The following is a 27,444-nucleotide window of genomic DNA, read 5'->3' on the forward strand; positions in this document are numbered from 1 at the left end:
CGACAAACTCCTACTTCCGCTTTCCGTCTCGCCGCATTCAGTTACATTATATTAAAAACACTTTAAAAATTAATACATGAATCCGAGACATACATATATACTGAATAAACGTATATCACATTAGTATATTACACTTTTCGCTTATGGTAGATAGATAACTATTATAATATTTAACCATATACTGTAAGTATAAAATGTAATATATTTAAAAGTCCTTTCATTTCTCACAAAATTATTTGTGTGCTATGAAAATAAAATATTTAAATGAAGAACACTGAAAAAATAAAGAATATTAACTTCAAAATTATTGAAATTCCTGTATTTTTGCTGTATAGCCCCAGTGAAGCAAAAGCTGTTTTATATAGTTTTTAAACTATATATACTTTAAAAAGTTTATAAAGTTTATACTTTATATAGTTATAAAAAAAAACATATAGCAGCTTTACAATTGGCCTCTGTGAATAAAATAAAATAAAAAAACGACCAGAAATCATACAAATCAGACCAAAGAGCACTCCAAAAATAAAAATTCTGTCATCCTTTGCTTACCATCATGTTGTTCTTAAATTGTATCTAAACTTGAGTTTCTTTGTTCTGTTGAACACAAAAGAAGATATTTTGAAGAATGTTGGTAACACCCTAACAAAAATATGTTCTTAGAATGATTTGCTAACATTAGGTTATGAAAACGTTATTTCTGAATGTTTTTAAAACGCAATATTTTTTTTTTTTTTTTTTTACGTATTAAGAACATTTTTTCCTTGGTTTATGTGGACGTTAGAGGAACATTCCATTCTATCATTTTGGAAATGTTACGAAAACGTTATTTCTGAATATTTTCTGAACGTTCAAAACATGCTGATCGGATATGGCCCGTCCATCACCGGGCTCACACACATACACTCGAGTAGGTGATGACAGTGCCACTATGCCACTGTGCTGCCCTGTTCATATTTATTTGCATATTCATTTCTTACAGCCACATTTCTTAAATTTTTCCAGAGTTTAAAAGTTTCTAAGTGCATTAAATATTTGAATTACAAAAGTACCAGATAATACTTAACTTTAAGATTCACATTTTAGTAGTACACTAAATTTTGTAAGAGTCTCTGGGAAGTACACAACGGCATCATAAAGAGCAAAGATTACATTTTCTAAACCAAAAACACAACCCCACCACAAGAGGAAAAATAACACAAACTAAAACATATAACTCTATCTAACAAATCTAACAAGTCATGCGAAAAACAACACAATAGAAAAAGAAAACGCCACAAAATTGTGTTCTGTGTATATGAATTGTTTCATATGGAGTTTCAAATATTGTCATTTTCCAGTGATGCTTCAAGTTGAAGAGAGACCTTAACGGTTGTCTGGAGATGCTGGATGTTTGGTTTAAAGATGGCGTGGCGTGGAATGGAACGCATGAGCAGAGTTGTGAGGGATAGAAAGACAATGAGAGTGTTTAGTTTAGAATCAGATGAAATGCTGTTAATGAAGGGACATTCAAAGTCCTGATTAATGCATTAGGTTCAGTCCCAGCTAAAAAGGAACCCAACAATCACTTCCCCTAACGTTCCCATGGTTACGAGAATGCATTTTAACTATGAAAACTTTATAAGACTGTTCCAGAATGGGCCCCATTGACTTCCATGTATGTAAATATGAGGACAAAACGTTCTTAAAACATTAAAAAAAACTGGATGTTTTGCATGTTTAAAAAAACATTCAGAAATAACATTTCCATAACCTTTCCAAAATGATAGAATGTTCCTCTAACATTCACATAAACCAAGAAAACAACATTCTTAATACGTAAAAACGTTTTACAACGTTAGTGAAAGTTATGGGAACGTTCCCTGTTAGCTGGACAAACAGTTTCTGGGCCCCATTGACTTCCATATATTATTCCCCCATACTTTACCTTCATACTTTAACTTAAAACGGACTTATACATATGATACAACACAATACCTGAGTGTTGTAGGCTAATGTCCTTGGGTGGACACTGTTGGGCTTTGAAAACATCTCTTCAATGTTCCCTCTAAGAGCATTGTCAGGACAGACACAGAACGTGTGGAGGAATACATGTGCGGCCTTATGCTTAATATTAATATGTGAATTACTCCTGATTAAAAAATATAGGCTATATTCTCTGTAATATTCCAATTAAAGAAAGTTTCATGAATTAAAATAAAAAATAAAATAAAAAATAGCCTACTAAATTAAGTTGTCAGGTGATTTTTTACTCAGTTCTTGAAGAGAATAAATAAATCAAACAAATCTTTGGTTATAAGAGATTTAACCCTGAAAGACAGAGCTCTGCTTATCTCCATTAGGATGTCCTGTGCTGCTCAATCCTTATTTGTGGATAGGTCTACTTGCAAGTAGAATGATGTATACTAATGTTGCTTACATTTCTATGGAAAAATAAAACTCATTATATTAGAAAATCAGTTATATTACATTCCTATAACAAGGGCGGCTTACATTTGATTGATGTTGACTCCCTACCCTAAAAATGTGTTGGCTTAAACGTTTCCTCCACAATCAATCTTCAATTAAGTCTTTTCTCAATTAGGTATTGATTTCCTTTTAATGTGCAATTAGTCTATTAGTAAACTTCCTATTAAACTTTCCAATTATCATCAGCAAATACTTTTGGCTTGGTGACTTATTTACAAGCATAATTTTTCGCCATGCAAATGTTTTATTTGGAAGAGGAAATTCTTGAAAACTGGTTCAGTAATGGAGCGATGTTAGTAGACCAGCTGTTTGGAAATGATGGTAATTTATTCAGCTACTCTGATTTTATTCTGAGATACTAATTTCCATCTAAAGAATTGAATCTAGTTTTCAAGGCCATTCTCTTTGGAAATTTGCTCTTCAGAAACAATAATAGTGGCTCAGTGTTTTCTGTTTGTCCCCCCAGCCCTGAATCCACTGTGGTTGGTTTTATTTGTTTGTTTCACAAAAATCCAATTGCAAAACCAGGTCTTTATTTTTGAACCTTGTTACCTCAAACATTTCTTATTGAAACATTTTGGATGATATATTCAGTGGATGTATATGTTGGGTCACTCCCTCAGAAATTTTAAACAAATAAAGTTAAAGAAATATATATTTAAATATATAGATTTGATACCTGTCATGTATATTCTTTTTTGGGTTTTATATTAATGACAAGAATCTAATCAAAGCATGTTTTTGAATTAACCTATTTATTTATTGGGAAGTTTTATAAATGTAAATATACAAAAAGTAAAACCCGCTTTAACATCTTCAAACAACAATTGAATTTGTTTAAAATATGTCTCAATGTCTGTTAACAGGAAAGCTATATATATCTAGAATGTGTGCCATGTTTAAAATTCTTTCTTAATATGTTTTTATAAATGTTTGTGCCCTCACCCTTTGTTTCTTTCCCTTTCATTTCTTAGGAAATATTTTTGAATAGGTTAATCAGATTAATTCTTTATATCATTTTTCTTGTTAACTATTAAACCATAACTTGTTTAATGTTTGAAAGAGTGTTTGTATGTTATTTTAATGTAACCTGTTTGTAAAAATCGCAATAAAAAAATCTAAATGAGAAATAATTGCAGCACTCTTGTCCACCGCTAAAGAGGTAGTGTCGCTATTGAGTTAGAAACGGTGAAAGCGGTTTTCAGGTTTCAGAAAGAGAATGATGTGAGCTCGTGAACGGCAGTGAGCCAAAACAATCGCGGACCAAATAATACGAGAGACAACTCGGAACACAAAGACATGTAAGGTAAAACGCCATCATGTTTTAAAGAAGAGCCGGGCACAGAGCCACGGTAACAAAACTCAGAGACATTTACAACAGGGTTCCTTAATCCACACTGATTTACAATCACAAACCCACCACAGGTATAGCGTGCAAACTCAAAATGATGAATTTTTTAATTATTTTTTTTGCGTGGGTTTCAGGGATGCTGAGATAACTATAATAGAATTCACATGTTCCCTTTTTTTATTTTTAAAATTATTTAAAAATTATTTATTAGTTTAAATACTTTAATTAGCCTATATTACATTAGGCCCATATTATATTATATTATATTATAAACCTAATAAAGAATTGATCGCACAAAAGGATTGTTTAGGGCTCCTTGTCATTAAAGAGTTAAAAAACCCTGATATAGACCATCTTGCAAATTCATAATCGATAAAAAAACTTTTATTTTTGATGGTTTAATGCTGTCTGACTTATAATTGCCAATAATTGACCGTACAATAACACATAATGGATGTCCCAAATCTCATTGTAACTGCTTCATTATTATATAATATTATTATATATTATATTATTTTTTGAAAATGATTTTTTAATGAATAAAATTGATTTATTATCACTAAGTTACATCAAGGTTCAAATCAAATAGAAATAGCACATCAACGTTAAAAGTTACAACTGCATGATGTTTTTGTGTGTTACGCTGTACGGGTCTGGTATAAAGAATGCTTTTGCTCAGGTGGCCAAAATGTCCACCCAATGGAGAATTAAAAAAACTAGAGGGAACATTGCTCAGCACTGCCTGAAGGAGGAGATTTGTGGGAGAAGCCACAGAGAGGCCATCGTTCACTTTGAAAGAGCTGCAGAATTCAATAGCTAAAACAGAGTAAAGGTGACCCACTTGACCAAATGAAGAAGAGCTGTGAATAACACTGCTATGAGAGGCTGGCACAAAGATGCAATTACTCAAAAAGAACCATGTGAATTTGCAGTGAAGAAAACAGTGATTTAGTTCAGCGTGGGAAAAGGTTTTTGTGGTTGGATGAGACCAAGAACTGTTTAGCTTAGGCCATGGTCCTCTTTAGTGACTGGACTTTCTTTTAAAAACAGAACGAAGAATGAATGAGGCAAAATATAGTGAAATACTGCAGGAAAGCCTGTTTAATTCTGTTTCAGAAGCATGCAAAGAAGTCGATCCCATTCACCGAATGAACACTGCAGTGGCTCAAAAACAAAAACAGGTGAATATCAATAACAATAGCCAGGTCAAAATCTCAGATCTGATAGAGAATCTGTGGAGAATTATTAATACGCAATAATAATACTGGAAACAAGAATTATATGCAAACTGCATATTTCAGCTTTTTTTTTTTTGTTAAGAAAATTCTCTAAAATAAAACTGATTTCTTCACAGGGTACTATAGTTCATATGCAAAAGCCTCTAAGAGCCATCTGAAATTTTCTTCTAGAATGATCAATGATCATTTTTATCAAGCTTGTATATTTAAGTTCAGTAATTTCACTTAAATGACAATTAATAGGTAATTTTCATTGCCATTTAAGTGAAATTACTGAATTTAAATATATAAGCTTGATAAAAAAAAGATCATTCTAGAAGAAAATTCCAGATGGCACTTAGAGGCTTTTGCATCTGAACTCTTCATATATATATATATATATATATATATAGAGAGAGAGAGAGAGAGAGAGAGAGAGAGAGAGAGAGAGAGAGAGAGAGAGAGCGAGCTTAGTCATGACAGAAATGTTGCATGCATCATTTTATTAGCCTATAATAGGAATAAAAATAAAAAACACATTTAAATATTTATGCGATCTCTTTTTTTTTTTCATTTTTAGAAATATCACAATTTTACTCATGGCACACAATATTAAAATAGCATAAGGGTTGATTTTAGTAATCTAGAAATAAAAAGGTTGAATATGACAACTTGGTCAGAAATGTGTGTTTTCAAAATTTTAGGTAATCTTTATTTTCTCCCAATAAATGTTGTAGCTTAACAGCTGTAACCGATCTTGTTTTGAAAGAACATAACATAAGATGTTAATAAAACCTCCATCCAACTAAACCCAAATAAAACTAAACCTAAATAAAACTAAACCTTAGATTTTTTAAATAAAATAAATGAAACTGATTAGAAATTGATAGATCCACATTTTGTGTATAAAAATACACAATGCTAGACTACCCAGGTGAATCTCATGAAACCTTTCAAAAAGATTTTTCACACCAAAATAAGTGAAATATGAAAAAAATATACATAATATTTAAACTGGAAAGTGTTTTTACATATAATGGTAATGTTTATTATGGTGAATCATTACCAAAAACAAAACAAAACAAAATCACAATGCACTGAATAATTTATTCTTCGATGCAAGTGTGAAAAACAATTTTTTTTTTTTTACGAGTTTCACCCACCCTGTTAGAGAATAACTTTGATGTGAACTTAATAGGTTAAGTGGTTAAATGCATGTGTCAATGCTTTGATGGGGTTTAGGCTTTGCTTTTCTCAGAGCATTCCGGTGACGTCACCTCTCCACCTCTGAAGCGCTGACTGAGTTCCGCTGACATCACGGAGCAGCAGGATTTCTGTAAGAAAGTAGATCATTTTCACTTCCTGTGTGTGTGTGTGCACCATTCTCTCAGGTCAATTTAAAGGTGCAGTCTGTAAGAATGACAGCTAGTGTTCGAAATAGGTATTGCAGTCCAAATTCCAAATATCGGAGATCGTTGTTTCCCGTCCAGTTTGAGGACACGCAACAGGAGCGAGCGCAATTGACAATGAAAGCCGAGGAGACTTGCTTTTTAAGTTGATGAGTTGATTTTTTTTTTTAATATGCTCTCGTTTTCTTTTTGATTTTTAGATGGATTTTTAGGTTGAGTAGAATCTGCTATCTCTGACCCAGTTTGTTTGCTGGCTGCAATAGGCCGTGTTTCCTGCCAAATGGCATCCCGGGGTGTCGAAATACTATTGGGTACACTGGCGAGATCACACAGACCAAAACAAAAACAGACATAAAATAACTGGCTTTAGAAGTGTTTTTCAGAGAAACGAGTATGTGAACTTAGATATTTCCTAAATATCTGTAAACATATTATGGTATTTGTATGCTTTAGTAGAGTGAAAAAGTTACATATAGCACCTTTAATACCATGGTCCATTTTCAGAAAACACTGTAACCACTTTAGCATTTTTTGCTTAATAGTGTATAGTATTTATCATCCTACATTGTTTTAAATGTTTGAATCTTTGGCAGATAAATTAGGCTCTTGCTCTCACAAACAAGGCTTAAACTCAGTCCCAAGCAACTTGCACTGACATATCTTAAATTATGTCAGCCTTTGTTTTTATCTCAAGATGCACACCAGTAATGCTTTTTTCTAAGGCACATGTATAAAAGATATAAGGCCTGGTTTCACAGACTGGGCTTAGATTTAGCCAGGATTAGGCCTTAGTTAAATTAGGACATTTTAGAAGCTTTTATAAACATGCCTTTGCATTAGAAATAAATATGATATGATGAACATGATTTCAACATATTTGCTGATCCTGGAACAGCATTCCAATCTCAACCAATCAGATTTGAGGAACAAGTTTACAGTTTATGTCGTGCTTAGGCTTACAATCAGGGTTAGGTGCTTCTACATCGGTGTTATTCATTCACCTACCATTTTCCTCTGATCAGGCTTTAGGTTAGGCTTAGGAGTAGGGATAGGGTTAGGAGTAGAACTACATTTTCAGACAGGAATGTAGTTCCAGGATCCAGGAACATGTCTTAAGGCCCGTTCACACCAAGGACGATAACTATAAAGATAACGATAATATATATACAGTACTGTGCAAAAGTCTTAGGCATGTTAATACCCCCCCAAAATGGTTTTAAGCCAGTTATTTATATATTTTGCTGTAGTGTGTCAGTAGGAAATATCAGTTTACATTTCCAAACATTCTTTTTGCCATTAATTGTAATAATCCAGTGAGATTTCTGTATGCATAAGGAATCTGACAACAGCCAGGATGATCTGATCTCACCATCATAGTGATCACATAGTCTGTGATTACATGAAGAAACAGAAAAAACTGAGACAGACTAAATCCAGAAGAACTGCAGGAAAGTCTCCAAGATGCTTGAAGAAACCTTCCTGCAAAGCTACAGTACTGTGAAAAGTACTGGCACTTGTGTTAAAATGCTGTAAAGTGAGAATGCTTTCAAAAATAAAATCACAAATTGAATTTATTTATGATTTAACTTCTATTAACTAATTCAAATAAATATATGGTGTAACAACCCTTTGCGTTTAAAACGGCTTTTGTCCAGGTACACCTGCGCATAGTTTTTTCAGGTAGCTTTGCAGAAAGGTTTCTTCAAGCATCTTGGAGACGTTCCCGCAGTTCTTCTGGATTTAGTCTGTCTCAGTTTTTTCTGTTTCTTCATGTAATCACAGACGGACTTGATGATGGTGAGATCAGATCATACCGGCTGTTGTCAGACTCCTTGTGCATACAGAAATCTCACTGGATTATTACAATTAATGGCAAAAAGAATGTTTGGAAATGTAAACTGATATTTCCTACTGACACACTACAGCAAAATATATAAATAACTGGGGGGGCAATAACATGCCTAAGACTTTTGCACAGTACTGTAGTTCTAAAAATCGTTCTCAATATCAAAGAATAGCAGAGTCCACACCACAGCTATAACAATAACGGCACAGAGAAACGATATAGTTGGAATCGGAACGAGTCAGAACGATTTTTTCGCAGCTGATGAACGATAAAAACACTGACAGCCAATCAGAATTCATCCTGCTGTAACGAGCTCAATCATTTAAAGTGGCAGACAAGCACGCACTTAGATTAAAAGGAACAATATCATCCACTGGTGTGGACGCAAATATAGTTATCTTTCTTTATAGTTATCGTTCTTAGTGTGAACGGGCCTTAGTTGGCAAAATCACACTGACCATATATAGAGGATGGGGGGCTTCTCACCTGCTGAGTGTTAGCGATTTTGCGTGATTTGGCAGCCAGTTCCATCAAAGCCAAGAAAAGCCCCAGTCCCAGACCGAGTGCCAGTAATAAGTAGATTCCCTTCAGACTGCTGGGCTTCAGTGGAGCACTCTTGCCATTTTTAGCCACACAACTGCTAGCCCACCACTTACTGCGGAAGTAATCCAGCTCACCCGACTCACTCAGACTGAGAATGGCAACACTTAGGTTTTTCAGTAGAGGAGAGCCTGAGGACATTAATACACACACACACACACACACACACACACACACACACACACACACACACACACACACACACACACACACACACACACACACACACACACACACACACACACACACACACACACACACACACACACACACACACACACACACACACACACACAGAGATGGTGAATACTGTGGTGGTACTAGATGCTAAATACCATGGCATGTCTAAAACTTTCTGTATGCAAAAATCTATAATTTTATGGAACAGAGAGCATACCTAAAGGAGCAGCAATGCTGTAACCCCTCATGCCGATGATTTCTGGGGCACGTGTAAGGTTGCAGTATCTTGCCACTGCCAGGTCGAGTGACACAGACTCGCCGATGAATGCATAGTTGCCTTTCTGAGCCTTGCGGAAACCTTCTTCTGCATTGAGTGAATAGCTCTGAGCTGTCTTGATGTGCTCATAGATTCTGTGGTGTGTGGGGTTGTTTGAGTTCTGTCAAAGGCAAGTAACAGTAAAACATACAGTAGTTGGCAGCTGCTCTTCAAATAATGCTTAAAGTCATGCATACTAACCAATTGACATTAAATGATTCAAGATTCAGACTTTTGTATATTCTAAAAATGATGTCGGTCATCTATCAATACTGTCAAATCTACATTGGGTCAAACACAGCTTAAAAGTATTGTATGTTTCATATTTTCACCCAAAAATCTAAATTCTGTCATCATTTATTCACTCTTATGCTGTTCCAATTTCAGCCCATAAGACTTAATCTTCGGAACACAAATTAAGATATTTTCTCTGATTTTTGTCCATCAACTAAAAGTTGTAATCAACATTTTCAAGCTTCTAAATGTAATTTAAGACATCATAAAAGAAATCCAATCAGATATTTTATTCTAAGTTTTCTGTATTTATATGGTCAACAGGTTCTCGGTGCATCAAGTAAACTAAGCTGCTGATGACCAATTTTATATGTGAATAAAAGCCTAGGCCCTAAAGTAAATGTGTTCATATACAGTGATCCTGTCTCTTCAGGAGACTTGTTAAAACCGCTCAATACATATAATTTTACTATGTACTTTTTGAAGATATTTTTTTTTGATTACCTAGGCCTACTGGACAAAAATAGTTGAAAGAATATTAAAAATGTAATTTGTGTTCAGAAGATGACCAAAAGTTTTATAGGTTTGTGATGACATTAGGGTGAGTGATTTGACAGATTTTTCAGTTTTCTGATGAACTACAATAATAATCATTTTATATGTTAAAAATTTAATTATTATTTTGTATTGAATAAATTATGTGTCTTACCTTGAAGAATGCAAAAGAAGAAGAATCTTTAATGGTACCATACTCAATCAAGTTTTGATTAGCAAGGTCTTCAAAGCTCTTGATTGACAGTTGCTGGTTGTCTGAATGCAACCATAAACTAAGGTTGGCAAAGTAACAAGCAAGCAATACTAATGAAAACAGCCACCAGATAGCTGTAATGACCCTTCCCGAAAGAGCCTTTGGGTGAGGACCAGCACCTGCGGTAAAATTTAGAACAAACTTTTAATTTTTTGTAAACTATAAGTCGCTAATCTGGCAACCTAGGCTCACTGGATAAAATGCCTGTGGCATAATTCTGCAAAATTGAAAAAGTGAAATGCCCAGTGAGTGGCACTAAAAGCGAGTTCAGTTTTAAATGAAACTAATGAATGTGGCAATGTTTTATTACCTTGGTTGATGTAGGCTACATATTGTGGCAGTTCGAAAAATAAAATTCCAGTGCGTGACTCTAAATGCTAAATCGCGTTTGAATAAAATAATTTAGGCCTACCACCTTACTAAACCCAATCGATAGTTTTAACAAATGCAAGAGAACGCGATAGATAAAAACGCATTTGGTGAAGCAACCATGCCATTTTAAGCTTGCTTATCTTAGTCTATGAACTCTTTTATCATGACTCGTGTTTCACAGTAGGAAGGCCAATGCTGCCCTATCATAAACTCTGTAGCCTAGGCTTCCAGATGTTCATTTTAGCTGAAATCTGTAGTGTAACTGTAAATTTTATGTATGTAGCCTGCTTTTATGGTTGTTGCAATGTTATTAAACAAAATTAAATCATACCAATTTATCATACACCAATTGCCAATGTTTATTAATGAACTGGGTCTTAACCATTTAATGTGAAATAGGTAAATCCAAATCCAATTTGAAAAACAGCCTACGATTAGCTAAGTTGTTTTGTTGTATTGTAAAGTGTGTGAGGGTGTAAATAATTGTAAGCATACTTATCCATGCTATGTAAGCTACCTTGAAGAGTCATTGCTCCCATGGTATACCAAAAACTGTGTGAGAGCGTGAAGCAATTATTTTCTTTCTCTGGTTGCTCCCATTCACTGGGGCTTATCCTGAAAAACAGACCATAGGCATGGTTTTGCAGTTTTTTTAGATATCATGATAATTTGAAGGATCTTGGAACACCAACTAAATACCATGGCATTTCATATGATATATCATTATATTCATTATCATCCTACATTTCAAAGTGCCATGATATTACCATCCCACCCTTACCGTGACACAAAGAAGATACAGAAAGAGGTCAACAGGTAGGCGACCAGTACACCCATCCACATCTCAGTGGAGAACAGGTTAAGAAGGCTCAGGAACTGCGAGTCATCTGAAGCCAAGTCTTTAATTAGGATGAAACTAAGGCCAGTCTGCATGAAGGGTTTGCTCATGTCCACAGCTGTCTCGCGTTTAGCTGTAATAGTTAGTGGCGCCACAGCGATGTCTGCTTCCTGTAGAAATCAGCAACATACACATGGACACACACACAAGGACGGTTTCTTGGGACTCTTTTTACATAATACAGGTAACATTTTGTAGAAACAGGTGTAGATTTATAAGTGTAGATTTAAAATTATTTCCTCAATGAGAAAGGCACACCTTCACATTTTCTGATAAGATGAACACAGAAATAAATTATATATTTAAAGTCCCCATGAAATCATAGAAGTTGAAGTTTTTTGGCTTTTAGTATGAATATGTTAGCCTTACTGTTATAAGTTAGTACGCGTCAAAACAATGACAAAATAAGCATTCAAAACTTACAGTCTCTCAGTTTTGCCAATATGGATCAATTATTTTGATGATATCACTGTAGACTTCAGATTCTCATCAGATTATCTGTCCAATTAAATGCTCAGAATCTGAAGCATCCTGCCCCATACACTATAAATAGACTCTGAAGCTGCGGCTAAAATTGGTCACTTGTTAACACAACTACTATTTTCTATATGGCAAATGGCACATAGTGTGCTATATAGGGGATAGGGAACGATTCAGACAGTGTAAATATGCCTTCCACTGGGGCAAATGAAGTCTGGTTTCACGTTAGTGTCACACGAACCGCCACAGCGCACACAGTTTGCTCCGTTCCAGAGACACGATAGCACAGAGCGGATCATATGCACGAGTCTGCGTATCAGAAACACATCAGACCCATTTGAATTCTGCACAGAATTGTCTATTTTAAAGCGATATGGAGGAGATTGGAAGAAGAAATGGTTAGAGATTAGGAGGAAACAGCGGCTTTACCGAGCTCAACGGCTCTGGCCGAGCTGTATGTGGTATAAAAAAGGGGAGGAGCAGTTCTACACTCACCTAAAGGATTATTAGGAACACCATACTAATACTGTGTTTGACCCCCTTTCGCCTTCAGAACTGCCTTAATTCTACGTGGCATTGATTCAACAAGGTGCTGAAAGCATTCTTTAGAAATGTTGGCCCATATTGATAGGATAGCATCTTGCAGTTGAGATTTGTGGGATGCACATCCAGGGCACGAAGCTCCCGTTCCACCACATCCCAAAGATGCTCTATTGGGTTGAGATCTGGTGACTGTGGGGGCCATTTTAGTACAGTGAACTCATTGTCATGTTCAAGAGACCAATTTGAAATGATTTGAGCTTTGTGACATGGTGCATTATCCTGCTGGAAGTAGCCATCAGAGGATGGGTACATGGTGGTCATAAAGGGATGGACATGGTCAGAAACAATGCTCAGGTAGGCCGTGGCATTTAAACGATGCCCAAATGGCACTAAGGGGCCTAAAGTGTGCCAAGAAAACATCCCCCACACCATTACACCACCACCACCAGCCTGCACAGTGGTAACAAGGCATGATGGATCCATGTTCTCATTCTGTTTACGCCAAATTCTGACTCTACCATCTGAATGTCTCAACAGAAATCGAGACTCATCAGACCAGGCAACATGTTCCAGTCTTCAACTGTCCAATTTTGGTGAGCTCGTGCAAATTGTAGCCTCTTTTTCCTATTTGTAGTGGAGATGAGTGGTACCCGGTGGGGTCTTCTGCTGTTGTAGCCCATCCGCCTCAAGGTTGTGCGTGTTGTGGCTTCACAAATGCTTTGCTGCATACCTCGGTTGTAACGAGTGGTTATTTCAGTCAAAGTTGCTCTTCTATCAGCTTGAATCAGTCGGCCCGTTCTCCTCTGACCTCTAGCATCAACAAGGCATTTTTGCCCACAGGACTGCCGCATACTGGATGTTTTTCCCTTTTCACACCATTCTTTGTGAACCCTAGAAATGGTTGTGCGTGAAAATCCCAGTAACTGAGCAGATTGTGAAATACTCAGACCGGCCCGTCTGGCACCAACAACCATGCCATGCTCAAAATTGCTTAAATCACCTTTCTTTCCCATTCTGACATTCAGTTTGGAGTTCAGGAGATTGTCTTGACCAGGACCACACCCCTAAATGCATTGAAGCAACTGCCATGTGATTGGTTGATTATTGAACAGGTGTTCCTAATAATCCTTTAGGTGAGTGTATATGTCCCGTCCTGTCTTCCTGTTTCAGTGGTAATTACGTCAACACATTGAATAATGCTGCGTGTTTTCAAGCTACTTTAGTGGGCCTTTAAGTATAAATACAGAAAATGCAAGAATTAATTAATGGAAGAAAGTAATATTGTGAAATATTATTATAATTTTAAATATCTGTTTTCTATTTTAATATCTTTTAAAATGTAATTTATTCCTGTGATGGCAGATAATAATTTTCAGCAGCTATTATGTGAATCTAAGTGTCACATGATCCATCAGAAATCCTTCTAATATTCTGTTCTCTTTCAAAGGAACTCAGCGCTGCGTCATGGTGTGGAGGCTATGGGAACACTTTCAATGTTCCAGTGTGCCAGTATCTGAAGCATGAGTGCAATCACGCCAGTTTCATTGGCAGACAGAAGGGTCAGGTAGCGTATCATGGCATGTCATAAAGACCATAAAATACCAAGATAGAAGCTCCACTCCAACTTGGGTCTCTTCTCGAAGGAAGAGAGTCAGGCATGTGGACCCTGTGTTCGGGTCCTGAGTTTGCCGAGGCGTTGTAGGAATCGCATGTAGGGTTGACAGAAGAGCTGAGACGGTTATTCTTTCTCGTGGTCTTTCTTCTGACTTTGATGTCCACGTTAGATCAGAATGGTCACTCAGCTGTTTCTTCCAATCGAAATTAGGATATAGTATTGGCCGTATCCAGCTCTGAAGAACTGAATGCCGGTAAATTTGAAGCAGGCAGATTCAAGGGGCATCTCTCTCTCTCCTCCTCACAGAATTTTTTCTCTTTAAAAAAAGAAATAAACACTGAGGTGTAGAGATCAAATTCTGTGTTTTTAGTCCTGTGATGTTGAGTTATTTGACTTTCATGGGTTTGCATGGGCATGGAGATGGGGTGATGCCCAGAGTTGAAGAGACATTATCCAATTATCTTTAGGCATCATCCTGGAGGGGCCCTGTTTTGCCTTCCAGACCCTGTCAAGTCACACCTGGTCTGATTAGTAAAGCTTATTCAGCAGCGGGTCAGGCTGGTGCATCTCTGCACACCACAGGGGTTTGCAGGCATACCAGGCTGACCTCCTGAAAGAATTAGGTTCAATGGCGAAGGACTAACCCTTATGTGGTGAAAGAACTTTGCTTGGCCACAGATTTAGCCTTCAGTGCCACCAAACAAATGGTCCATGTAATTGGCCGTTTCATAGGCATCTGTGGCTTGATTTATCAGGGATCAAAGGGAATGAAAGGGAATCTTGGTTGCCCAGATCTCGCCTCCTGGCCTTTTTCAGTGACACTGTTACTACCTACGTCATTTGCCTGAATATAGGAAGTTCCCCAGGTTTGTTTTTGGGGGCGAAGCATACCAATGTCAGCTTCTTCTTTTCAGTACTGTGGGATTTAATATGCATGCAATCTATTTCCTGCATGTTTTTGCCGATCCTTGCCTCTGTAGGTGATATCAGGCTAGGCCTGGGCATATTGTTTAGCCTTTTTCAGGGATGCTTTCATGATGGCTCAAAGGTGGGGTTTTCGGCCCAGTTTTTCTTTTTAGTAAACTCTGTGTTCACAAACAATGTTCTCAATGCTCGAGTTCAGGTGTAGAGCCCCTGGTGATACTTCAAGCAAAGTTTCATGTTGTGTCGAGCCTTCTTAGTGTTTTAAAAATAGCGATTTTTGATCATAGAAGTGCCCATTCAAAAGGCAATTTGACCAAAAACGAAAATACGGTCAAACTTAAAAGTGCCGTTTCCATTCTAATTATGTTTTTTGAACGAAAGTTTGCCTCGGGTAGATTAACAAAAAGACCCTAGGTTGCATTTTGGCGAGAGTTACCCTTTAAGTAAACTTTTTAAGTATTTGTACTTTATCAGAGTATTTTTATTTTATGGGAAACTTTTACTTTACTACATTCTAAAGCACAATATTGTACTTTTTACTCCACTGCAATTCATAAAAACATATAGTTCCTCATTATTTTGAAGAAATAGACAACCGTCCCGAAACACATTAGCGATGTCCGATTCATGAACGAGCTGATCCTTTCCAATGAAGCTGAAATCACACTGAACGATTAATGTGTGAATCAAACTGATCTGATTGCAGACGCTCTCAAGTCAACAACTCACTAATTTAATGAACTGATCAAAATGAGCCGAATATCGTCAGAGCTTGAAGTTGCGTGACTGAAAGTAAGTTACTAATTCTGAAATGTAGTATTGATTAATGTAAATGAAATTTATATTTAGGAAACTGTATGCCAAGAAATGGCAACTCTTTGCTTCATGGTGCAAACAGCTATATTTGGACCCAGTTTACTGCCTGGTTGGTTGAGTTCTGAAGTTTCTACAAGAGCGCCTTTTAGCAGGAAACTCTGCTACACTCAAAGCTTATCTTAGAAAGCTATTTTGGCTAGCCATCTAATAAGCCTATCAATGAAGTCAGATTCCCCATTCAAGCTCCTGGAGTCAGCATCTGAGGAATTTCTGACACTTTTCTAGTGGCTCTGTTCCTAGAAAAACTAACATCGCTTAGAGCAGGATTCTCAAACTTTTGGAACTAAAGCCCCCTCCTCACCCCCTCCTCCCCCCCCCCCCTCCTCACCCCCTCCTCACCCCCTCCTCACCCCCTATTTGAAGGAGACCAGGATTAATGATTATCTATTCTATATAAAATCTATCTAGGCCTATATATAACCTGTTTTTGATTGATAGATAGATAGATTTAATTACTTTTCATATTTGATATATCTGACATAGGTAAGCAACTGTGCAAGCCCTGCAACATCAGTTGTCTCATCAAACTGCAGGACATGGCACCGGCTTTGCATGATGTTAGCTAGCAATTGCTCCTTAACGTCACTTGCCATGTCAGATATGCAGCGGCTAACGGTGTCGTTAGAAAGGGGGATGTCACCAATGTTGTGCGAAATTCTCTCCAAACATAATTTGACAGATACCTCAGACAGCAGGGAAGATTTTCACCTCGGCAATTGTGTGAGGTTTTCCTAATTTAGCAACTTGTTGTGAGACGTGGTAGGATGCTTCTAGACACCTGTTAGACACTGATGTGTGTTTGCTGATGTTGCATTTTTGTTGTGCAAGGCAAGAACTTTAATTTGAAAAAAATCTAAGGGTTTGTCTTTGAGTGTCGGGTGTTTAGTTTCTAAATGGTGTTTCAGCTTGCATGGCTTCATGGTATCATTTGCCTGCAAATCTGCACATATAACACACTGGGGCAGCGCTTAAGTCCCAGCCACCGTAAAGCCAAACGGAAGATAGCTAATGTCATACTTTCGTGTTTGGAGTTGGGGTTGGTGCTGACGACACATTGTATTTGTCGCCACAACTCCTTTTGGCACGTGTGATAAACTTCTTACCAATATGGAATCTGTTCGGCTGGTAGTCACTGACGTTCTGAAACGTGTCTGCAGTTTGATAGTGCGTAATATAAGCACATGACAAGAATAAATGGTCAAATTAAGTTAAAATTGAAAACAATGGAGAAGCTGATAAGTGATTGGTCTGTGACAACACAGCGTGCACAAGCGCAGCTCATTCACGTCTATGTCAGCTGCCATTCGGTCAATGGAATGCACTGCTCCTCTCAGTCACTCACTGAACAAAGCAGAGAGAGGTGTGACTGCAGCGGGAAAGCAAGACCTCGTGCTTGCAGGACAGTCCTAGTGAGATTTGGAAAGTTGCTAAGGGTTGTCCAAAAAGTCGCAAGATTTGTCGCTAGGTGCTTTTTTGGGAAAAAGTCGCTAAAGGGGTCTGAAAAGCTGCTAAATCTAGCGACAAAGTTGCTAAATTGGCAACACTGGTCTGCACTGACAGTTACATAAAAGGCAGGCCAAGCTCCGCCGCTAATAATTGTTTTATATTCTAATTGTTGTCAAACAACTAATAGATTTTAATGTTCTGTATGAGCATTTGTAAATTAGAACATTTAAATATTAACATGGAACAGGTTTTGTCTACTCAAAGATTGTGACACTCACCCCTCTTACAACCTCTCCAATCATGCCGTTCCAGTTGCCGCTGTCATCTGTCTTGCCATATCGACCATCCTTCACAAGATGAATATCATACTTAAAATCTAATTTCTTAGAAACAGCTGACAGCAGGTCAATGCAGAAGCCCTCCAGTTCGGAGCCTTTAGACATTGCATACGGTTCTTCCTGCATGGTGTCAAAAACATTATTTAGTTACAAATCATTACAAAAATGTAATTTATAGATTTATAGGCCCAGATATAATTAATTTTACTCACCTTGATGGTTGTAACTCTTAATGTTTGAGGTCCTAAAATATAAAACAACATTTCATTCAACTTGTTACAAATTTATAAGAATCCTTTATAACTCTTCATTATACAGGGAACGGCTCATGTCTTGGTTCATCATTGTAAAAAATAAATTATGAAATTTGAGTGCTGGTTCCCAGGACATTGCTATGTGGTGGCTGAGGCATTCTGAATGCTGTTTTTGCATTGTTATGCTGCTAGGGTTTTCTGGGTGATTGCTAGAGCGTTGCTTGGGTGTTCTCGTTAGTTGCTTACTGGCCCAAGTCGAAAGGGTCCACCCTCTCCAAATTTCTATATGATATTCTAATACTTAAAAATGGCTCAAGTCTCTGACTATTTTATCGCCAGATGAAAATCATAAATCTGATCACAAAAGTAATATTACAACTCTCCTTAAGTCAAATGATTTTAGGCATCATTCAGTAACCCTGGAATACTGAAATAGCTGGAGTACACTGCATGGTTTTTGCCCAGTTTGCATTTAACAAAGTTTGACAGAAAATTGTATAGTATATGATTGGTAGGTTTTTTTTTTCAGACCCTTACGAAAAAAGTTTATTCAAGTGTGCTATTAGTATACTTCTTTTAAACAAAAAATAAGAAAGTATACTTTCAGACTACTTTTTATGTACAGTACTTCTCAGAAATATACTTAAAATTGCACTTAAATATACTTGACTTATACTGACAGAAAAATCGAAGTGAATTTGGCCTGTATTTGCACTCAGTCTTTTGATCGAGATATACTTAAAAGTATAATTAAGTTTTCAAAGTATAATCGGAGTTTTGATTGTGTACCCTATTAAATACTTTTTCACATAGTTTTACTTACTGTCTTATAAACTTACATTGTTTGAAAATATTGATTTATAAAGAAAACGGATATGTTCCCAATTCTGAGAATCTGAATTTTTAGTCGACTGGTATAGTGTACATAGGAATTTACTTCAAATCTACTTTACACTTTTCCCGCTACTGACTGAATTTTCCGGCTATCAATGTTGTCACTGTTATATGAAAGGGGGTGCTATTAATCATCTTCTGAAATTGTACAGAATCTCTGGATCAAAACATAGGTGAAGAAGCAGTGATAGAAGATTGCTAATGATTCCAGATTATGATCCCATCCAGGATATCAAACATGTTTGATATCTTGAGGCAATTTAGGAACACATAGCATATTGTTTACATTTGTCACATGTCTCCTAGAAACGAGGCACATGTTTCTGTGTTAGTGTGTTGTGTTCAGAGCAATAAACCTCAGTCATTTAGTGTATGATGGCCAGTTTTTTCTCTGTAACTATTTACAAAGTCAACAAGTGTTCCAATTTATTCAGATTTTAAGTTGTGTAGTGTATTCCAGTCTTAAGTATGAGCACTAATAAAAGTGATGCTTGACTTAGTAAACCCCACTAATTATTCTACTTTTTTTACACAATATGATTATTCTTTTTGTCTAATTGGCTGTTTGATGTCAGGTTTTTTTTTGTGAGCTAATCCAATTTTCGAATCAGTGAGTAGAAACAGGACTAGGAAAAAAACAATGCTTGTCTCAATTTGACGAGGGCAGACCATTTGGATGGCATTCCTGGTTGCTAATGAAGCTTTCTGTCACGCTGAGATGTACTTTGCACTCTTCTTCAAACATCCACTAATATTCCCAAATTTAGCAGATGTAGACAATGTCCCATTTGTGCTACAGCACTATGGTGAAAGGGTCGCCTCATGGCCACTAATCTTACTTTGACCGAATGAAACTTAAAAGGAGATAGTTGGAAGTAAACAAAAGCTTGCTTTTGAGTGTGTACTGCCTCCTGCAGTGGAACGGATGCGGTGGGAGTTTGGGAAAGTTCCAGTAACTCTCTAAAGAAAGCGCTTACTAAATGATGGGAAAGTGCCCCACTCGTCTGGCTGCAGCATCTGAGTCCACTTGGAAGTTGCTCCCTATTTTGTTTTGATCCTGTTTAATGCAGACGAGTTCACATCAACCAGCAGACATGCTGATAGATGCATGAATGTGTGTGAGTGAATCAAATCAAGAATCAAAGAGTAGTTTTTTTTAAATCATACATGGATTGCTGTATTTTAAATGGTCTTCTCATCTGACATTCCATGCATTCCTAAATGTCTTTGGTAATTTAAATGAATAGTTCTCACATTCATATGAAGAAGAATAATAATAGTGTGTACAAATATGTAAGATGTTTAACAGTATACTCAGTTACGTCATTCACAACATTTCATGGAAATGAATGACCACTGTTGCCTTTTTTGCACAATTTCCATTATTTCCACATTTCCATGGTAACAACGACTTCTTTGAATGGTGGATCTCTTTTCAGATTATGGGTTGTGAGTAGGATCCTTTGGCTATTAAATGTAATTTAAAAACATTTTAGTTGAAGTGACACTGATTTACTTTTACAGACGCAAATATCAATTTCAAGAAAGATACATTATCATCATTTAAAATCTAAATTTCAATCGATTTGCACTTTATACATGCAGAAAACTGCCAAAAATGTACATTATTTACTTAACTTCATTTCATTCCAAACCCACATGACTTTTTCATTCGTGGAACAAGAAGAATATTACTAGACTGTCTTTCATTCTCTTTTCCGAGCAAATACAATAAACTAAGATTGAAGAAGCAAAAAGATGTAAAAGCAGAACAAAATATTCATAAAATATAGTCCAAGCAAGTGCAAGTCAAATTTATGAAGAAAAAAAAATATTTTCTATAAATCAGTTGATCTGGTTCACAAAACCTGGTAACACTTTACAATAAGGTAATAATGTATTAACTAACATGAACTAACAATGAGCAATACATTTGTTACAGTATTTATTCATCTTTGTTAATGTTAGTTAATAAAAATACAGCTGTTCATTGTTTGTTCATGTTAGTTCACAGTGCATTAACTAATGTTAACAAATACAACCTTTGATTTTAATAACGCATTAATACATGTTGAAATTAATATTAACTAAGATTAATAAATGCTGAAGAAGTATTGTTCTTTCTTAGTTCATGTTAACTAAGGTAGTTAACTAATGTTAACTAATGAACCTTATTGTAAAGTGTTACCCAAAATCTTTTTGAATGATTTCTTCATTATTCTCAAGTTCAGGTTACAGCAGTTAACAGCCCACTAGAAAGGAAAACTTTCAGTTGACAATGACTTAATTTGTGTTTCTCACACAAATGACTTCAGAAGTCTTGAAATATTGCACAAAACGTAGATCTTTTCAATAAAAAAATGATGTTGCTTTTGTGTCCCTTTAAGCTTGAAATACTTTGTGCCTGTTCTATGTAACTGCATGGTTAAGATTACGGAAAACTTCAGATTTTGTTCTTTTGGGATCTAAGAAAAAAAAAGTCATAAAAGTTTGGAACGACATGATATTAACATTTAAGTGATAAAAGTATTTTTGAGTGAACTATTACTTTTAAAATGATTTTCATTGACAATATTCTTGATTTTAAGAAGAAATTGTATCTAACCAGAGACGCTTTCTATGTAAAGTTAGAGTTAAATTGCTTGAGCAATCTTGATTAAGTTCTGCCAGCTTTTGGTGAGAATGTGCTGTTTCCGTTTGATCCGTTTGATCCATGCAACACACAGCAGGCCTCCATCAGTGTCACAGCATATCACTGACACCCCTCATCCTCCCATTCAAACCATGAAAAACGAACATGCCATCAAAACTGAAGTCATGTCATGGGCTGCCCCACATTAGTGACTGCTTGGTTAGTGGTGGCTAATTGATTAATCACACTCATTATAGTGAATAGCAGTAGTGTTCTCTGCTTTGAATGCCGGCTGCTCCATGCCTGGCGGGATGTCATGAGACAGTGCCAGTGCACTGCTATGCCTTAGACTGAAACATGCCGTGTCAGACTAATATTGGCTCTATCTACATCCTGCTTTGTCTCTACCTCAGACGGCACGTCCATGGACCGTCTGGTTATTGGTGCTATTAAACCCTATTCACCTCAGCCCCCTAAAATCCTTGTTGTACTGACATCACAAGTACACTCATGAAATGATTTCAATGGTCACACGCAGACCTCAACACTTACATAAAAGGCACATAAAATACAACAAGAGTGAAAAGCTTTTTCAGTAACATTAACAAAATATGTATGTACAGTTGTAATCAAAATTATTCAGCCCCATTGCAAATCAGGTTTATTGGCAAAATTTACAGACTTTCAGCTGTTTGCAATGAACTAATCGAACAAAAGTAATTGAAATAGCTCAACACAACAAATGTTTCAAGTGGTTTCCCCAAATTCAACTAAACAGATGTTGTCTCAAGCACACCTGGTGCAACTAATCAAGCGCTTCATTAGTTGCACCAGGTGTGCTTGAGCTAGAACACATGAAATAACTGAAACTGGGGTGCATTTCCCGTACAACGACGTAACTCGCTGGTTCACTACCATAGTACGATGCATTGTTGAAGAAATCAACTAGATAGTCACGACTGTTTCCCGAAACCGTATTGTCCGTATCGTATTTTGTTCAAGATAAGGATTTATTAAGTCCACATGTCATGCAAACAAGAAACTCTGCTTCTAACCACAGGTCAAAAGCTGTCGTTCCAACCACACAACTTTGCGATGCTGTTTGCGAATGTTCGTTTGAATGATGGTTTCGGGAAACAGACTCGTTGAACTATGCTGATAACGACGGAAATTGCGACCATAGTTAGCTAACGATGCTTTTGGGAAACGCACCCTAGGTTTGTTGAGTGTCACGTTTGACTGCATGTTAGAAATATGGCTAAGTCAAAAGAATGGTCCAAAACGTTAAGGGAAGATATCATCACCCTTCACAAGCAAGGAACAGGATACAAAAACATAGTGAAACCACTAACTCTGTTCCTAGAGAAAATGTTGGAAGCATAGTTCGCAAGTTCAAAGTTAAAGGAACAGTGGTTAAACAACCTGGAATACTTCGAATACCTTAAACGATTTTAAAATGTTTTATTTATTACATAATCGATATTAATTCAAATTAAATTGCTTTATTTTTGTCCTTGCTTATTGACAAGGTTGACAGAAGTTAGCCACTTTCGTTCCAACAGAGGATGAAATGTGTTGTTATCTATGAGTGTTGAGTGGCGTAATATCCCTTTCTAGTGGACGCGTGGAAGCGACGTGAGACTAAATGCAATGAAAAGCCCTCGCTCTACTCATGTGCTGAGAGTGAGATAAGACAGTAGAGCTGAACGATTAATCTTTAAAAGACTGTGATCTCCATTCAAACACCCACGCGATCTTCTTCAATTTTGTCTGTCTATTAAACCTTTGACAAAATCATATCGCAACATTCAAATCTGTGTTGGCGCTGCCGCTGACCCAGAGAGAGTTGCATCAGAGCCCGTCTACGGAGAGCCTGTCCACTCCCTATTAAGCCCTATTGTACCGAATTTTGGTTGTAGTACCACCAGAGTTCCACTGGGGGCGCTCGCCATGAGTGCAAAATGAATGGGAGTCAATGGGGCTAGACGGCTAAATTTGTCTCTTTCACCCGATTGCCGTTGAGAAATCTCAGATGTGATTGTAGATTTTGCAAGTTCAACATGGGTTTTAGGTCGAAAGTTGAATGAACGAGTACTTATGTCGTTTTGATTTCTTACAGGTTGAGTTGTTGTTGCCCATAACACGCTAGCATTCTGCTAATGACGTCAGCATTCTGACGTCATTGACATTTTGAAAGACTTTTTTAAATCAAATAAGTGACTCTAAAAAATCTAACACCCAGCAATGTGTAATTTCTTTGCATCTCCTTTCGAATACAACATTCAAATTACTAGACAAAAAATTATATCCTGAGAAAAGTGGATTTTGAGGGGTATACCGCCATTGACCTCCATTCATTCTGCACTCGTCCTGTGATTGCCCTCATATGGAATCAGAGTGGAACTGCAACCAGTTCAGAAGCCGGAAGTGTAGTGAGAGTGAAACTTCTCGCCATATTAGACATTCTCTGGTTGCATGAAACAGCTTCACAAAAGGTCTTTTCAACCTCATAGTATCATTATTTCTGTAATACAATAGTTCAAATTATCATAGAAGTACTTGGTAGAAGTTTAAATTTCAAATATTAACACTGATGTCTACGATATCGATCAAAATAGAGTAAATCAGCTTTTGATAGTAACTTGGTGCTTAAAATAACGCATTTATCGATTAAATTTTATTTGTTATCGAATCATTTATTCAAGAGAATGTAGTATGATGCTTCTGAAATAAAAGTCAGAAAGATGTGATGAATTGTTTTTGTAAATATGACATCTTATAAATCATGTACAGTATAAGTGTATGATTTAACTTCTTAAATTAAATTTCTTTTAAAAAAATCGCAATACGTATCGTATCGGCACCCAAGTATCGTGATAGTATCGAATCGGGAGATAGGTGTATCGTCCCAGCCCTATCAAATACCTCGGAGTGCACATCTCTGAGGATTTGACCTGGACTGATCACATTCAAGCCCAAGTAAAGAAAGCCAGGCAAAGGCTGTACCATCTGAAAATGTTGGGTTTCCTCTGCAATCTTAAAAACGTTCTATACTGGGGCTATAGAAAGTATTTTGACTCAACGCATCACATCGTGGTACGGGAACTGCTCTGCCCAGGATCGTAAAGCTCTACCGCTCTCCCTTCTCTGCACGACATTCACATCAGGCGATGCAAAGTCAGGGCTGTCAAGATCCTGAAGGACTCCACCCAACCTGGAAACTCACTATCAGGCAGACGCCTCCGTAGTCTGATGGCTAAAACTGAGAGGCTCAGGAGGAGCTTCTTTCCTTAGGCCATCAGACTCTAACATGAAAAACATTGCACTTTAAGGACACTGATAAATTATTTAGTACACTGCACTGCACTTTACGCACACTGCTAGGTTATTTTAACATAGTTGCATCCTTTATATAAAGAATTTGTGTGTATTTTTATGGCACAGTCCACAGAAAATCGCCAGATTTATATTTCACTGCTTGTTTTATCACCTTATAACTTGTATGTGACAAATAAACCTCAAATTCCACCAAGGTTTGGTTGTAGAAGAAGTCCTGGAAGATTCTACAGTAGCCATTAGTCACCTGACTTGAACCCCATATAAAATCTCTAGTGGGATTTGAAGAAGGCGTTTGCAGCACGCAAACCCAAGAATATTACTGAACTGGAGGCCATTGCTCATGAGGAATGGGCTAAGATTCCTCAGAAACGCTGCCAGAAGCTGCTGTCTGGCTATACATCGAATTTGCAGCAGGTCATAACAGCAAAAGGGTGTTGTACTAAGTACTGAAGATGCTTTCCATGAAGGGGTTGAATAATTTTGAGACTGCAGAAGTCATTAAAAGTTGCATTTTAAGTTGAATTTGGGGAAACCACTTGAAAAATGTTGTGTTGAGCTACTTCAATTACTTTTGTTTGATTTGTTCTTTGCGAACAGCTGAAAGTCTGTACATTTTGCCAATAATCCTGATTTGCAATGGGGGTCGAATAATTTTGATTACTACTGTAGCTTCTGTACCACTAGTGGCACCTAGCAGCATAAAAATAAATTAAATTAAATTAAATTAAATTAAATTTTCAAACAACCTTGCAAACACATGCATGTGCAAACAACCCTTTGTGCATCGCACCTCCACAACTCAATGATCACAAATAGCTCTTACAGAAACTCGCAAAGGCATCTCAACAGATAAAAGTAGACTACTTGTTAGGAATACTTTTTTCTGTGTTGACATGTTACATGAGTATCTGCACTGGGCACATTTTTTGGCATGCACCACAACTGTTTGATGCTGAATAGACATTATAAACTTGAACATCTGTCTTTCTGAACAGGTGCATGATGATGCTGTATGGTATTGAACCTGTTTCATTTTTAAGGGTCTAAATGCAGCATCTTTTGGTTTGAACTTCTGTAACCGAAGATATATGTCCTTTCCCATGCAACGCGTCAGCCGTGGTCCCACACTGGCTAAACACAATCTGTCTCACTCTCAGCAGCCACAGCCCAAACTATCGCTATTGGTTGAGCTGGTAAGAGATTGACGGATCTCAACGTTTTGATGGTGCCTAGGAGGCTCAATGTTTAGACTTTTGGGGTAGATAAACCCATTAATGGCATTCTAATAGTTGTCAATAATAAAAAAAACTTAAAAAGATGGATTTTGACATTAAAAAATCGTACATATTTTACCTTTAACCCCTATGGTACAGTCAATAAAACGTATTAACTTCTCTGCCTCCCCCACCAGCTCTGGGGCACTAATGGAGTTTGTCATGTTATTGTAGATTGACCAGCCCACATGTTGACATTTACTTAAAAATGTTTGAGATACGTTCTGTTTTTACTAAATATGAATTTATTAATTCGGTTGAATAGCAAGACATACTGTAGAACATAGATCAACTTTGCGACCAGCACGATTGTGATCTGCTTCAAATTAAACTCATTTGTCAAAAGTATTATTCATTGTATTAGTTTTCTATTACTATGATGATTTTTTTTAAAAATGTTTTTATGCTAAACACACACTTGGTGAGACAAAAAATGACTTTCAAAAAATGAAAAAAATTATGATTACTATGATGAAACTACTTTTGTTTTCATAACCACTTTTGTTTTCATAACCACTTGTATGAAAAGTCAAATTTCCATTTGCAACAAAATATCAGGCATTGGATAAACAAATGCTTGACAACTTGACAAGGTTCATTCACAAGGCTAAGCAAAAAGCTTTATAATAAAAACAGTATTCTTTTTAAAGCTACACATTGACCTAATTGTAGTCTTACTACAATTGGTATTACATTATGTAATGATATTACCTGCTGCCCAGACGCCAGCCAGTAGTGCTGATGAGACCAGGATGAGTCCTAATGGAGCCATTTTACTGCCAATAACCTGAACTGGAATGATATACATAGTGCTCAATTCTCAAAACATGATTTATTCAAGAATCTGTTAAAAATACAGTAAAAAATTAATTTGAAAGTCAGCTGATTTCTTTAAAGATGTCATTTTACACATTTAAGTATTTTAAATATTACATTTTTTTCTAGCCCAATATTTAAAAGTACTGTACAGACAAAACCAAGATCCAAATGCTCAAAGAAAACAGTATTATTTACTAAGCAGCTGTAAATGAGAAAATACATGGCAAGCTTACCGTAAACTGTAGTCACCCCCTTATTATTGCTCAGTACATGAGGCAACACACTATATAAAGCTTACAGATACACCCAAGAA

The 27,444-nt window shown here is 36.7% G+C and overlaps 1 protein-coding gene across 1 annotated transcript; it reads right to left on the reverse strand.

The window, feature by feature from the left end:
• Positions 1-6,108: 6,108 nt before the first annotated feature.
• Positions 6,109-27,407, reverse strand: LOC309513555 (putative glutamate receptor). Its single transcript, XM_082189468.1, has 10 exons — positions 27,365-27,407; positions 27,024-27,104; positions 18,132-18,163; positions 17,860-18,039; positions 11,581-11,807; positions 11,317-11,414; positions 10,329-10,546; positions 9,287-9,506; positions 8,776-9,020; positions 6,109-6,368 (listed from the first exon to the last, which is right to left on the reverse strand). The coding sequence occupies exons 2-10, from the start codon at positions 27,082-27,084 to the stop codon at positions 6,273-6,275; spliced, it is 1,377 nt and encodes a 458-aa protein (XP_082045594.1). The 5' UTR covers positions 27,085-27,104; positions 27,365-27,407; the 3' UTR covers positions 6,109-6,272.
• Between the last annotated feature and the right edge of the window lie 37 nt (positions 27,408-27,444).

The sequence above is a fragment of the Leuciscus leuciscus genome (assembly GCF_965113295.1).
Source record: "Leuciscus leuciscus genome assembly, chromosome: 13".
Classification (NCBI taxonomy): domain Eukaryota; kingdom Metazoa; phylum Chordata; class Actinopteri; order Cypriniformes; family Leuciscidae; genus Leuciscus; species Leuciscus leuciscus.